General features: G+C 38.7%; 1 protein-coding gene across 2 annotated transcripts in view; it reads left to right on the forward strand.

Annotated features, from left to right (window-relative positions):
* The window catches only part of adcy9 (adenylate cyclase 9), a 38202-nt gene extending 23747 nt beyond the window's left edge, over positions 1-14455 (forward strand). The window contains exons 2-10 of one of the 2 annotated variants that reach the window (XM_065259627.2): positions 3477-3640; positions 3798-3905; positions 4320-4552; positions 6120-6222; positions 6636-6844; positions 6937-7096; positions 7345-7493; positions 8897-8923; positions 10555-14455. In XM_065259627.2, the coding sequence (XP_065115699.1) occupies positions 3477-3640; positions 3798-3905; positions 4320-4552; positions 6120-6222; positions 6636-6844; positions 6937-7096; positions 7345-7493; positions 8897-8923; positions 10555-11800 (2399 nt within the window). In that variant the 3' untranslated portion in view covers positions 11801-14455. The remainder of the gene's footprint in view (positions 1-3476; positions 3641-3797; positions 3906-4319; positions 4553-6119; positions 6223-6635; positions 6845-6936; positions 7097-7344; positions 7494-8896; positions 8924-10554) is intronic. The other variant, XM_065259629.2, reaches the window with a different exon arrangement.
* The last annotated feature ends 288 nt before the right edge of the window (positions 14456-14743 follow it).

The following is a 14743-nucleotide window of genomic DNA, read 5'->3' on the forward strand; positions in this document are numbered from 1 at the left end:
ACGAGACAATATTTTTACACTTAAGAAATCCTCAATGATAAAATAAATGAATAAGAAACTGAAATCACATCATTTTTAAAAGTTTTAACTAATCAAGGACTGGCCCTAACATTTATTTTGCTAACTGATAATGAAGTAATTTGTTATTTTGGGGTAATAAAAATAGACCCAAGTGAGCAGTAGCATTTAAAATTACATAATAACGAAGATGCAATGATAAATGGTTCAAATAAAGTAGTAAAACCAAGTTACATTAGACAACATTACATTAACAAACACAATACATTTGTGTCCTATAAATAAAAAGCATTATGTATGTATTATAACAAATGCCTGCAGGGGGCGATAGTGGACTCGTCTTGCGGACGCTATTTTCACTTTCACTTTAGACGTAGAGAAATGCTTATTTTTAGCCAAACAATGTTTAAACCCATTTGAATATTTCTCTTTACAATAGAAATGATACAGCCACCGTCATTTTTGAGCAAGAACATGCAGACATTAAATCATGTTAACTCTGTGTGAGGGTTTAATCTGCTGAGACTTCACATCTGACACTGATCAACAGACAAATACAACGCGTCTCAGACTTCACACGAGTTCACAAACGAACATTATTGGAAACCCAAACAAAAAAGCAAACGCTGTAAAAGACAAATATAATGCATGCACTGTAAAAGGTTCTAACAGAAAGCTGCATCCTCCGAAGGTCGCATATGCAGGCTGCATACGTCATCAAGGTTTATTTCAGTGATCAGTTGGTAACATGCTGTACTTTATGGTAGACAGTTTGCACTACAAGTAAAAAAGAGCTTCCCTTGGGATAAAAAAAATGTAAATTTACATGTATAATTCAATTTAAAGCACCACCCCCAAATGCATTTAGGTGTTTTTTTTGTAGTGTCACTATTTATGTGTAGTTTTTAGTAATTTAATTGATAAGCACAATCAGCCTAATGACTATTGACAATCATCAATTTATCATCCGTAGATACTTTGTCTGCAAAGGTAGAGCAACAGTAGAGCTGATCGGTTAGGAATGGCTTTACTATGATTTGTTAGGCTTGTTATTCACAGCTCAGGTGAGTTACGACCAGACGTTTTGACCTGTTTACTTTCAGATATATCTCTCAGGACTGCCGCTCGATGAACACAAAAGTCTTTCAGAAAAACTTACTGTAGGCTAAAATATGGGAAGACATTGCCCTTTAGTAGTGTTAGCACTGACACTTAGCCCATGTGTGTTTAGGAGATTATACGTGAGCGTAACACGGTTAGTTTGGGAGCTGTGTGTTTGAACAGGCTGATACTGGCCTGCCGTAATCGCTTTTTGTTTGTTTTTGCCAGTATTGGCACTACAAAGATTTTCCTCGAGTCAATTTAAGGCGTGTGTGTGTGTTTATTGGCACAACACAAGTGCTCATCCTCGCACTTGGAAATCCGTGTTGTGTAAACATCAGTAGTGACACAACTTTGCTCAGGTGCCCTTAATCAACTCGTGTGCGATTATGAAGTGTACGTCGTAGATTAGGACTTTTGGATCTTATTGGAAAACTGGAATTGGATCGAGATTAATGAAGACCACCACAAACTATGGTTCCCTGGAACATCAATAGATGATAAACTTTACCTTTACTTTACCTTGGACACCATGGTTGCTTAGTCATTTTATAAATGCCTCATAAAAAATGAAGTCAGTTCTAATAAAACCTCTATAAACATTTTTACAGATGCCATTTGCTTTTTAACTCTTTCCCGCCAGCGTTTTTAAAGGAGCCATAGAATAAAAAACTGTATTTACCTAGGCATGGATAAATGAGAGCTCAGTCTGTACATGGTAATGACAAATCGTAAGCCTCAAACACGTTTGTTTTCTCATTTTTATGTTAACCTCGTGCATACAAAAGACCTCAACTTAAAGCCCGATTTATAGTCGTGCGTAAGTTCTACGCCGTAGCTACGGCATAAGCTATCCGTAGGCTGTGCGTAGCATCTTGCGTAGCCTGATGTGCACCTCGCAATTTTTTTTACAGCGTGTCAGTTGTACGCGGACCGCAAGCGCTGTGATTGGTCCACTAGAACCCCTTCCGTCAGGTAAAAATCTGCGTCATAGGTATTCCCGTTTGCGATGGTGAAAACAAAGATGAGCCAAGTTGAGGAGTGATTAAACTCAAACTGCAACAAAAGTCGCTGTTTATTTACTTCCATCATTGCTGGTCTTCTCAAATCATATACAACAAGTTGCTGTTTGTTCTTCGTTTGTGGGTTAACTTGCCAAGCTTCTTCTTTTCTGACGGTCACGCTGCTACTGTGGTTACACGCGTGGATACTGCCTCCCAGCGGTTTGCGCGTGTGTTTGCACGTCGACGCGGACGAGGACGCAAAAGGATAAATGATAACCGACGCGGAACCTACGGCGTAGGACCTACGCGCAACTATAACGAGCCCTTAACACCAACATTAAATTGCATATTAAATTAATAACAAAGTTGTTAAAATGCTAAATGCAAAGTTTAGTGCAAAGTTAGCACTCTATGCTAATTTATATTATATGCTAGCATTTCGGCTAAAGTTCTACTATTGATGTTACAGTTACGTTTTGCAGGTACATACTGGGAATAAACACAAACTTACCACTTAGAAACGGCCATTAACAATCTCCAAACAATTAGTTTATCCACATAATTTGTATTTTTGTCTGATACAGACTCAAACATAAGGTCTACTAATGTGAGCTACTGACATGAGCCTCAGAGCAGAGCTGAGCCAATCAGAGCAGAGCTCAACATTATTATTCATGACCCTTCCAAATAGGGCATTTTAGTATTTAGTATTTTAGTATTTTAGTATTTTATTCAAAGTATTTTATTCTAAGGACAAATCCTAGGGTTGTGAATGGACATGTTAAAACATTTCTGGATCATTTTTGCACTTATTAAAGTTACATACCTTCTGTTAACAGATTATTTCAATGCATTTTTTGGCACCTTTAAAAAAAAGTTGGGAGCCTACGCCAGCACTTTATGATTTTTACAAAAGTTTAATGCCTTCCAGAATATGTTCCTCTATGAATATAAAAACATACAATATATCAAATGAAAAAACAGATCCTTTTCTTTAAAACAAACAAACAAAAATGGAAAAAAGTTTCATCCTACCTTTATACCTCTTTTTATCACGTCTCAAATATAGGTAGGTTTCTTTAAAAAAAAAATAGCCCATTTTGAGGCTAAGATAATTGCATTTTTGTAAAGGACTTTTGTTAGAGATCAGATTTAGAACGATGATGAGTTTTCACTGTTTTTGAATCAGTGGATGCTTAAGTGTTTTATAAATTGGGTAAGAGTGCCACTTAGTGGACAATAGCAGAAATATAGATTGTCGTAATAATTTGGCAGGGAAGCTTTTTCTCTTATTTGACGAAATAACTTGCCAATGGCGTGTAAAGAGTGAATAAAAAATGTCTTGTTTTGTAGGTTTGAAGACGTATCTGATCTCTGGTCGAAAAATGGGCTCGCAGTGTGGCTGTTCCCAGGTCAGTTTTGGTCTAAATTTGGGCGAAATATTGAGTCCATCCCCCCACACGCACACTCCAGATTTAACGCACTCCGCCATCACCGAACATCTCTCGCATAACAAGGTATGCCCTGCTCGTGCACACACACACACACACACACACACACACACACACACACACACACACACACACACACACACACACACACACACACACACACACCTTAAATTAAACACAAATTTGTTTAAGTATTTGTGTTATATTGTCTGTTTCTCCACAGTCTGTATGCATCTCCTGTGGTGTCTCGGTGGATCCAAGTGGGAATTCAATTGCAGACGAGGCGACTCGAAATGGGTGCCAGGATGAACATTGGGCCAACAGTAGCAAGGTATATAACACTGTGTATCACCGGGTAACCAACTGTACTGTGAAACCCAATGTGTTACCACTTTTAAGCAGTTTTAAAGAAATGCTCATTAATGGTGGTGGACACATGGTAAAAAACCCTTAGGCTTATATTTAAGTGGGGTCAAAGGGGGTGTTGATTTGGGGGTGAGATTTTATGGGCAATGAAAACTACCTTCAAACCACCAAGAACATCCTAGCAGGCACACAGCAAATTACTGCATAGAAACAGAGAAACATGGACCTTTTGACTTATTTTAAATCCCTCCGTGGGTGCCCAAGTATAATATAAATAGGCTGTTTTTAACAAAATTCCACTGAAAAAAAATCTAAACCATCTGTAACTTTAAATATGATAACTTTTAATCAAAGCTTACGACTGCTTTCTTTCTCCCAGTTCCCGGCGGGCCCAAAAACCCTAAACGGTCTACTGAGCCCTTTGTGCGAGGAGGGGGTGAGGGTGAGCCAGTCTTCACTGTGTGACCGACTCCAGGAGAAAGACAGAAGCTGGGTAGGAAGTCTGTCTGGAGAAGGCGCTGGCATGGACCACTCGGCTATCCTCCCGCTACGCTCCAAGAACTTCAGGGAGAAAAGCGATGCACATTTTGTCGAAGTGATAAAGGAAGACAGGTGAATGAAGCTTCTAAGACTTTTTATCTTGGGACAGGTGCGTTGTGGGATATCATGGGCCGCATGACCCTGGATCAATGCATTTGTAACAATTACAATACATGGCACGGTTTCCCGCAGACAATTTGTTAGTTAAGGTGGTAGGGTGGGTGGGGCCGGGGACGTGACATTTAAAGGGGTGGGGTGTACGCGTCATGATGAAAATAAAAGTATTTTTATTAAAAAACACTCAAATAAAATTTATTTTTGAAGAAACTATAACAGGAAATGAACACATACTAGATTATTAATGAATTAAATGTTTTTAACAGATACCCCATCGAAAATAGCTGCTTGATGAAGGGAAACTAAAGGGTTAATAAACACAAACTGAAGCAGATGTTGTAGAACGTCTGGCAAACAATGATAGATAGCGCGAAAATTGTAAAAACTGATTATTTCCCACTATTAATAACATTATCTTAAAGGAATGTAACTACTGTAGTATGTAAATAATGCACATAAATAACGTGAGCAAGAGCGCTCAACAATTATATCGAATCAACAGGCACCTAAAACCTCGCTAGCAGTTGCTCAAACAAATAAAATCACCAGCTAACTTACTTTAAATTAGCAAGAACTATAAACTAATACAATAACAGGCTTAAATGAACCCAAAACAGAAGTCCACTTAGTTTTCACAGACACGCGTTTTATCAAACGCATGTCCGTTTCGGCCGTGTGGCGCGCGTGCACGCTCGCGATGTGAAGCACTTCCGCGCTATTCTCCGAGATGTTTTATCAACTGGCTACTAGTTGTCCTTCAGACAGTGACGGACCACATCTTTCTCTCATTTGGCCTTGTGGCGTGCGTGCACGATCACAATAGGGTCTACGCTGTTCTCCGAGTTGCACTTGACGGCCTTTTTTGCAGCTAATTTAATTTTTTTTTTTTGGACGACCTAGTTAAGGCGGTAGGGTTTTCCATCTTAGGCGGGCCACCCGAACTGCAAAGTGCTGCTGGAAATCCTGCATTGTTTGGGTCCCTGATGGATCCTACCTTAGATTCTCGCGTGCAGAATTTTTTTATTAGTTTATTTTTAATTATTTATTTACATAATCATTTTATAATCATTAGTTATCCATATAATTGTTTATTTGATTATTCAATATTATTTTTATCATTATCAATTTCATTATTATATTATTGTTCATTCATTTACTCATTCATTATTATATTTCTATATTTTATTGGTTATTCATTTATATTGTCTATTCATTTCTTCATTAATTTATTCATTTATTCTATCATCATATAAACTTCGTCTTGTGTCCAGCTTGTGTTCTCTAGCTTTAAAACCTTTGATGTAGCTTTTGAACCTCTTAACTGACAGAAGCCGGTTATACGAGTCAATTTATGTTTTCTGACGTGATCTGAAAATGACGTAAATGACGTAAATATTTAATTTTGTCTGGTGTGAAGACCTTATCCAACAGTCCCTCATGATTTCTTCTAAAAATATATAAATGTAGTTCAGTGATCGTAATCTTATCTTTAATTTCTTTTCGTTCTCAATCTCCGTGTCAGCCTGATGAAGGATTATTTCTTCAAGCCGCCCATTAACAAGCTCAGCTTGAACTTCCTGAAGAAACCTCTGGAGTCAGCGTATCGCACCAGCTACCAGGAGGAGGTAAAACACAAACACAGAAATTACATTAGTGAGGACCTAACATAGATAGTGTAATTATATTTACTATACCCTTAAACTAAACTCTCACAGAAACCTGTTGAAATTAAATGATATGACTTATATATGCCCATTTATAAGTCTTACAATCAATGAGGACTATTTCGGATATCTTTTTCATATCAGATATAATGTGTTCCTGTAGCTTAGTAGGTAGAGTATTGCATTAGTAGTGCAAAGGTCGTCGGTTTGATTCCTAGAGAAAATGTATGGCTTGAATGCACTGTTAAGTCCCTTCTGCCAAATGGTTAAGTGTAAATGAAAAATCAAAACAGTCCCACACTGACCTCTTCTGACTATTCGGTGTACTGCAATATCATGAAGGGTCCCACAACAAAACTGTTTTGTTTCCCCAGGTCGTGAACCACCTGCCAGTGCAGACGTTCGCGAGCCCCGTGTTCAGTTCCCTGCTTGATGTTTTGCTGTCCTGCGCTGTTTTCCTCGCCTTGACCATAGCCTGTTTCCTTTATCCCCTTGTAACCTTGGAGACGCCCATCGCAACCACACTCGGTCTGGCGATCGTGGCCGCTTTGTTGGAGCTGGTCGCTCTCATCCTGTCCGTCCGGTGAGTCCAAAACTGTGGAAGAGAATTGCAGATAACTTCGCAAAGGGGCCATACCATCATGCTCTTTTAAAACTTCAAATCTCTCCCTACAGTATGACCTTTTGCCTGGACAATGTGCAAAGCTGTATACAGTCTTTGCTGAAGCTCGTGTCTGGCTGGCTCCCACGTCATGTGATCGGGGCCGTGCTCGTGTCACTTCCTGCTGTGTCCGTCTTCTCGCACCTGGCATGCTGTTTGGAGCTGCCCATCCAGGTGAGTGAGAGAGGTGACCTTGTTAAATTACTCGAGACCCGAGGCTGCTAATATTATACCCCACCTGTGTCCGAGGTCTTGGGTCGGACCTCTGGTTTTTGGATCTAAGTGGACCTGTGAAGACACATTTCTGTGGTGTGGATTTGAATAATTACTAACAAATCATGATGTTGCACTTTTTTTTTAAACATGTAGTTTGTACTGTTAATTGGTCGACTGTTTAAATTGTACTTTTTTTTGTTTTACAGGTGACCATGTTCCTGTGCTGTGCTCTTATTATTGCTATTATCCAGTACTGTAATTTCTGCCAGCTGAGTTTTTGGATGCGCTCTGCACTGGCCACCGTAGTCGGGTTGTCTTTGCTTGCCCGGCTCTACAGCGCCACCATTAGGCCAAGGTCAGACATCTTAATTTTTTTGCCTGTTACCTAGCAATGCATAGGCTCAGACATTTTGTGAGATTATAAATATATTAGGGTTTGTGTTAAATGTTTAATAAATTGTAGTTTTTTAATCATTATATATAACCCTGTCTGTGAAATCTAGTCTGAAGTCTCATAATCTAATGATGAGATTAGGAGCAGCATCATAGTTTGATTTCAATCTTTGACATAACCTTTCTCAGTCAATATTAAAGATATCAAGGTTATATTTTTTACCAAATGTTCTTTACATTTAGGGATGCACCGATACCACTTTTTTGGAATACGAGTACGAGTACTTGCATTTCAGTACTTGCCGATACTGAGTACTTAATAAAAAAACATGATTTAAATTTACAGGTAACAGCTTTAGTCATATAATTTAACAAAAAAACAAAGGACTAGTTTTCCAGTTTGTTGTAAACTCTGCCTCTTTGGACAACACAAGAGGCATTAACCCCTTACACGCCGCTCAAACATAGACATTTCTCAGACCGTGGTATCGATTCCAGGTATTGTGGGACTTTTAACGAGTACTTTAGAAAATGTGGTATCGAGGCCGATACCTGATACCAGTATCGGTGCATCCCTATTTACATTATACCGATTGATTTTATATAGAAAACGGTAAATCACAAATAAAATGGCTTTAGCTGGAGTTTTTACAGGCAGGATCACGTATATATGTCCACTGGTGCAGAAGAAATCTGTGATTGACTTCAGTATGGTCTACCTTGCTTAAATACAGACTTTTATAATCTCTCATTTACATTTTATTAAAGAAAATTTGACTTTTTCCATGTTTAAGTGCCATAATTGGGTCCCCAGTGCTTCTACCAACCTAAAAAAAGTGAAAACCCAGTAACTTAGTTTTGGTAAACCATTCTCTGCAAGCATGTGAAAAAATAGCTCATTGAAATTTGGCTCCCCTTGTGATGTCAGAAGGGGATAATACCCCTTAATCTACAACCACGGCACTGCCATTTAGTGCAGAGAGAGAGAGAGAGAAAATTATTGACGGCACAATTGAGTTTCAATTTCAACAAACCACCATTATGGTGATCAGTGTTTGCATTACATCAGCTCATTTGCATTTAAACAGCACATTTTTGATCACACCTACAAAGTAGCAATTTTAACATGTTATAATAAATGATCTATATGGTATTTTAAGCTAAAACTTTACCATACATACTCTGGGGACACCAAATATTTATTTTACATCTTAAAGTCTTGTAAAATGTCCCCTTTAACTTGATTGAAAGCGGCTCACTCATCTATGCCTATTACGCACCAGTGGACATGTATGGGGACTGTCAAAATGTTACAGTAAAGATTCTGGTTTATAATAACATCTGTTTTTTTTTTTTTCATTTTAGCACCACTGACAGCTTTGCGTCTTTTGGGTGAGTGTTTCTTAATGCTGTCTAAAAAATATCCCTATTGCAGACGTTAAACTGACATTTGCTAGCTGAAAAAAAACCTAGCATTTCTGTAACTTAAGCAGTATGCCAAGATCTTGAGTTTGATTCCCAGGAAATAATATTTCACATATGAAAATTAGGGATGCACCGAATCCAGATTTTTTGGGTTCGGCCGAATACCGAATCCACTGTTTAAGATTCGTCCGAATACCGAATCCTATTCGCATCCTTATTCCATTAACACAGTAAAACACATTAATGAAGTAAACAACGTCCACAGCAGTGTATTTTTCATTTTATTTAATTTTAACTGTAAAAAAAGGATAGGCAACATTATGCGAGGATGACAAGTGGGAAAAACTATTTTGACAATTACCATAAGCCTATGCATTATGAAACCGATGCGGTGCGACACGCTCGCGTCCGCGAAATGTGAACCGTCCCTAAGGCTCACCGAAAGCTAAAGCTTATCTCCACGTCAGCACCCAATATGTGTAATCAACGGCCGTGTGATGTCGACCAGTGTAGTGCAAGCCTAGGGTTTGGTTCGGGGAAAAAAATCTATGATTCGGTTGAACCCGAACCCCGTCAAAAAGCCCAGTATTTTCAGCCAAATCTGAATCCTGGATTTGGTGCATCCCTAATGAAAATATGTGCTCTAAATGCAATAGATGTTGTTTTGGATAAAACATTTTGCCAAATGTATTCATGTTAATACATTTGGGTATATGAAGGCTTGTGCCAATTTCCTTATTGTAATGGAATGACGTAAAGCGGTTATTGCATACTCAAGATCTTATTATTTACATTAATATATTTTTTTGACCAAAGGGGATACTTCCGGGTTTAATTAGTTGGATTATAGTATGTTGTTATATGGTGGATAATAGCGGTATTGCAGATTGCCGGAAAAACTCGCCAATGGCGGGGAAATAGTTAAAGTGCAATCAATCCATGCATTATTTTTAGCAGTAATTTCTTTTTGGAAATCAAACCCATGACTTCCCAGTTGAGTTATAGGAACATTACCACAAAAACAGCACTTGCATTCTGAATCACATAATCATTTAATTTAATAATTTAAGACTTTGCTTTGTTTCTTTATAGTCATAAATTATAATTTTGTTAAATACATTGTTAATTTGTATACCAAGTACGCACTGGTAGATTAAAATGTAGGCACTTTCGCTGTCGATTGGTTTTAAGTAGATGGTTGTTTGCACGTTTCTCACATCTTAAGACATTTTTCATTTTACGCTTAAGAGTGTCACTTATTGGGGCGGTTTCCCGTACAGGGATTAGACTAATCCTAGACTAAAACATTTTTAAGAGCTGTCCAAACTGATAACAACTTGCACTGACATATCTTAAAATACATCAGTGCCCTTTGTTTTTCCTCAAAATGCACACAGGTAATGTTTTTAGTAAGGCATGTTTGTTAAAACTGGTTATATTTCCTAATTAAACTAAGGCCTAGTCCTGGATAAAGCAAATCCCTGTCTGGGAAACCGCCCCTATATCTTAAGGTCTCTGAACAGCAGCTCTCCTATTGTTATGATTAATTTGTATAAATCAAAATAAAACTGATAAGCCTCCAATCTTTTTGAACCCAGGAACACAAGTAACTCCAGTCAAGCGGCTCTATCAAGTGGGTTGGAGTTGGCACCCACAGCGCTTGACCTGCTCGTTCCAGAGGCCGTGCTGTCATTCATCCTCCTGCTGCTGCTGGTTTGGTTCCTTAACCGAGAATTCGAGGTCAGCTACCGTCTGCACTACCACGGAAATGTGGAAGCTGACAAGCACCGTATTAAAATCCAGACCATGCGAGATCAAGCAGACTGGTTGCTACGCAACATCATCCCCATCCACGTCGCGGAGCAGCTGAAGGTGAAACAAAGTTACTCTAAGAATCACGACAATGTCGGGGTCATTTTCGCAAGCATCGTCAACTTCAGCGAGTTCTATGAGGAAAGCTACGAGGGTGGGAAAGAGTGTTATCGCGTACTTAATGAACTTATCGGAGATTTTGATGAACTGCTGCGGAAGCCTGCGTTCTCCAACGTGGAGAAGATCAAAACCATTGGTGCTACCTACATGGCGGCATCAGGGCTAAATGGGCAACAGTGCCAAGAGCAGACGCATCCGCACGCCCACCTCCGCGCCCTCTTTGACTTTGCCCTTGAAATGATGGGCGTAGTGGATGATTTTAACAAAAACATGTTAGGGTTCAAATTCAAGCTTCGAATCGGATTTAACCATGGGCCCCTGACTGCCGGTGTCATTGGCACAACCAAACTGCTCTACGACATATGGGGTGACACCGTCAACATCGCTAGCCGCATGGACAGCACGGGAATGGAGTACCGCATACAGGTTAGCGAAGAGAGCCACTGTGTTCTCAGCAGAATGAACTATGCTTTTGATTATCGTGGCACTGTGAACGTGAAGGGTAAAGGACAGATGAGGACTTACCTGTACCCCAAACTTAACGAAAGCCGAACGGGGTCCAGGCAAAACCTGGAACTTCAAGGTCAGGTGGATGAGTCCAACACAACAGAAACATCTGCACCACTAAATCCAAAAACCTCTCCCATTGTTGCCTCTATCAGTGGCCACGATGTGCCTCAGGGCCGTGTATTAGGCCCGTCTCCCATTACCGAGGAGTTACACCAAGACACTAAGGACAGTTTACCTGTCCCTGAGAGTCCTTATCAAGCGGCATCGCTAAGTGGTACACAACCTCAATCAATAGCACAAACATACGCACCATTAGCCAGACCAGAAACACCTTTACACAGAGGAGGAGAAGAAGAGGAGGAAGAAGCAGATGAGCTTACAAAGCTCAGGGCAGGGGAGTGATAACTAATTCCTCCTCACCTCGACTGCCAGCGTTCCTTCCTCAAGAGCAAGCCGGCTGTAATATTGAAGCGCTGACAGCTGTTGGAGCTCCAATGAGAAGCATTATTAACCTGTATTGGGTAAATGCGTAAAAATTGAAAAAAATTATTTGGTATGAATCTGCTGTGTAGATCACAGTGTAGCACAGAATTGAGGGGAAAAATGGGGAGTTCTCATTTCTCTTTTGTTTTTTTTATAAAGTGCAAAGTGCCTTCAGAAAATATATGTTAAGCGTGCAAGATCAGCCAAATGAACAAATTAAAAACGGTGTTCGAACAAATATATCAGCATGGCTTTTCGAAAATATGCGGATGCATCAATTTAACGTATTTTGCCATATTCGTTTCAGTATTTCTTATTCTCTTATTGAGTCAAGAAATCATAAGTGCCAGTTGCTAATGAGGATTTATACAGATATGTGTATTATAACTATTACAATGAATATAGTGTTCGTTTCATTGCTTTAAAAAAAGGGAGTAAGAGAAAGGGATGCGAGTAAAAACGCCTCAGCCGCTTCTGTCCACAATGGCCATATTAACATCAAAGTTATCTCGCAGCAAACAGTGTAGCATTTTATCAATAAAACGGAAACCCTTAACCTTTACAATGTTTGTTTGAAACGCATACAAGAAAGGGCAGAAAAATATCTGCATGCTCTCCAGTTTGTAAACCGCATTGTATTTGGAGGTTAAAGGCATATAGTATTTACGAAACTGTGATGTAACCAAACTTTTTCGCTTTACCGATTTAGTGTTTGGCTATGTTGATACGAAGGCACCTGTCTCCGTTCCAACAGATCCAAAGCACAAATACGCATTTGGAGCCAATCTGGTACAAAAATCTATTAGGATAGCACTTACAATATATAGCAGAAAGAGCTGATGAACTCCAACCAATGTGGCCTTAAAATGTCAAAAAATTCGGTGCTTTTTAAAAAGGTTTTCTCAAAGAATGATTTAATTCGGTGCCTCAACTTTTTTCATATATCTAATGCTCAGTTATCATTTTTCACTGTGATCATGCCAGCACAGCCTGAAGTCGTTATTGATCACCCGTTGATCAATACCCGATCACTCCATTACCTACAGAAGGTGGTTTCGCTCTAATAGTGCACTTTTGAAAAATATCGCAGTTTTGGTATAATGCAATTGCTTGTGCCGTTTTTCAATACTTTTGTATCATATCTTAAATACATTTAGATTGTTAATTTTCTTAAGAATGAAACACACTCCGTGTTTGACTAGGTTTGTCTGGTTTGCGCTAGGAGAAGATGATGTGAAAATCTCATCTTTTACTTTGCTTTTTATCTCCACTTTAAAACTGAGAAATGCTCTCACAATATGTCTAACATTTCAATGACAGCATGTAACAGGTCCTCTATTACTCCAAACCATGTGGTGTCCTCTACATGGAGAATAAGCTGAGCTCTGAGGTTCGAGGAGGAAAGGGGGGTTTCTTTTGTTTACGGAGAAATTTACGGAAAACATTCAGTGCCTTTTTGTTGCCTTTTATTTGGGTTTCACTTTCAGAACACCTGCAATATTGTGTTGTTATATGATATATATTTTTTTTCCTCGTTGATGATGTGAATTATAATTCCAGCCTTTTTTTTTTTTTAAAGTACACTGTGTATCTTTAAATTGAACTTTCGGGATGGAAAAGGGATTTTTCTTGCTAATTGTTTCATGGTGCACTGCTTTTCACCCAACACACTCACCTTTGAGTTATTGTATCACTCCATTGGCTACAGATGACCAAAGCTGACAGTATTGAATTATAATTACGTGTGCAAAATGTATATGGTTTTGTATTAAATGCATTTGTATTTATTGGGGCTGCGTGCAGCCACGGAGCCTAGTATCAAAACTTATGACATTTAGAAAAGGGAGACACTTAAAGCAGGAAGGGTGGGTCCCCATATGAGCTAAGTTTAATAAAAACAAGCACCTATATTAGTCCTAAATCCTAAAAAGTGCCTAATTTTACATTGAATGAGCCAAATTTGTTTTCTTTCTCTCTAGTGTTTGATTCTTACCCCTAAATCTATTTGAATCTTAAATAATTCCATGTGGACGGATTGTAATAGGGTGAATAATGGATGTTTATTTTTACTTCTTAATATTATCACCAACAGATTGCACAGCTTTTTTCAATTTATATGGGTATTTAAATAAAAACACAAATGAATTGGTAACGAGATGTTTTAAGAATCAAAATTTAATGCACAAAATTAGTTTTGGTGCTAAAGAATGTAACACCCCTCCTCTTAAATATGACTTTACACCCTTAAGCTGCATTTGTGCCATATGGGAATATGTTTGCGTGTACCAAAGATTTTTTGCAGTGTGGACAGAAGCTGCAAGTCCGATCTGTGGAATGTGGGCAGGATGTTATTTTCTTTCGGCAGCACATGTTCTTCAATCGTTTTGCGCATGAGACACAGCGGGTATTGATTTATTAGCCATATATTCATGCAAAAAGCATAATCTGTATACGTTTGCACAGTGCACTCACTTTGTATGTACATATCTTGTATTGTTTTGATTTTTCAGAATTGATGATTCGTGTGCATGTGCCAGATTTTGACAGTAGAGAAACAATGAAAAGATATTGGAAGTCGGTGTATGTGTGTTTAATATGTGTACAAAAAGATATTGTGATGCATGTACAGTACACCCTTAAAACCAAGGTGCTATAAAGGGTTCTCCAAAGATCCTTTCAAATCAAAGCTTTATATAACCTATAAATAACCTTTTGTGGAACCATATAGCCCAAAATGGTCCTGCTATGGCATCGTATGACACAGTGGTCTCTAACGTGGTGCCCGCACAGAGTTTGTGAGGTGCCCACCAAAGCACATTCTATTATTAGTCTCAATTATAATATTTATTTATTACATGTCTT

The sequence above is a fragment of the Paramisgurnus dabryanus genome, chromosome 24 (genome assembly GCF_030506205.2).
Source record: "Paramisgurnus dabryanus chromosome 24, PD_genome_1.1, whole genome shotgun sequence".
NCBI lineage: Eukaryota > Metazoa > Chordata > Actinopteri > Cypriniformes > Cobitidae > Paramisgurnus > Paramisgurnus dabryanus.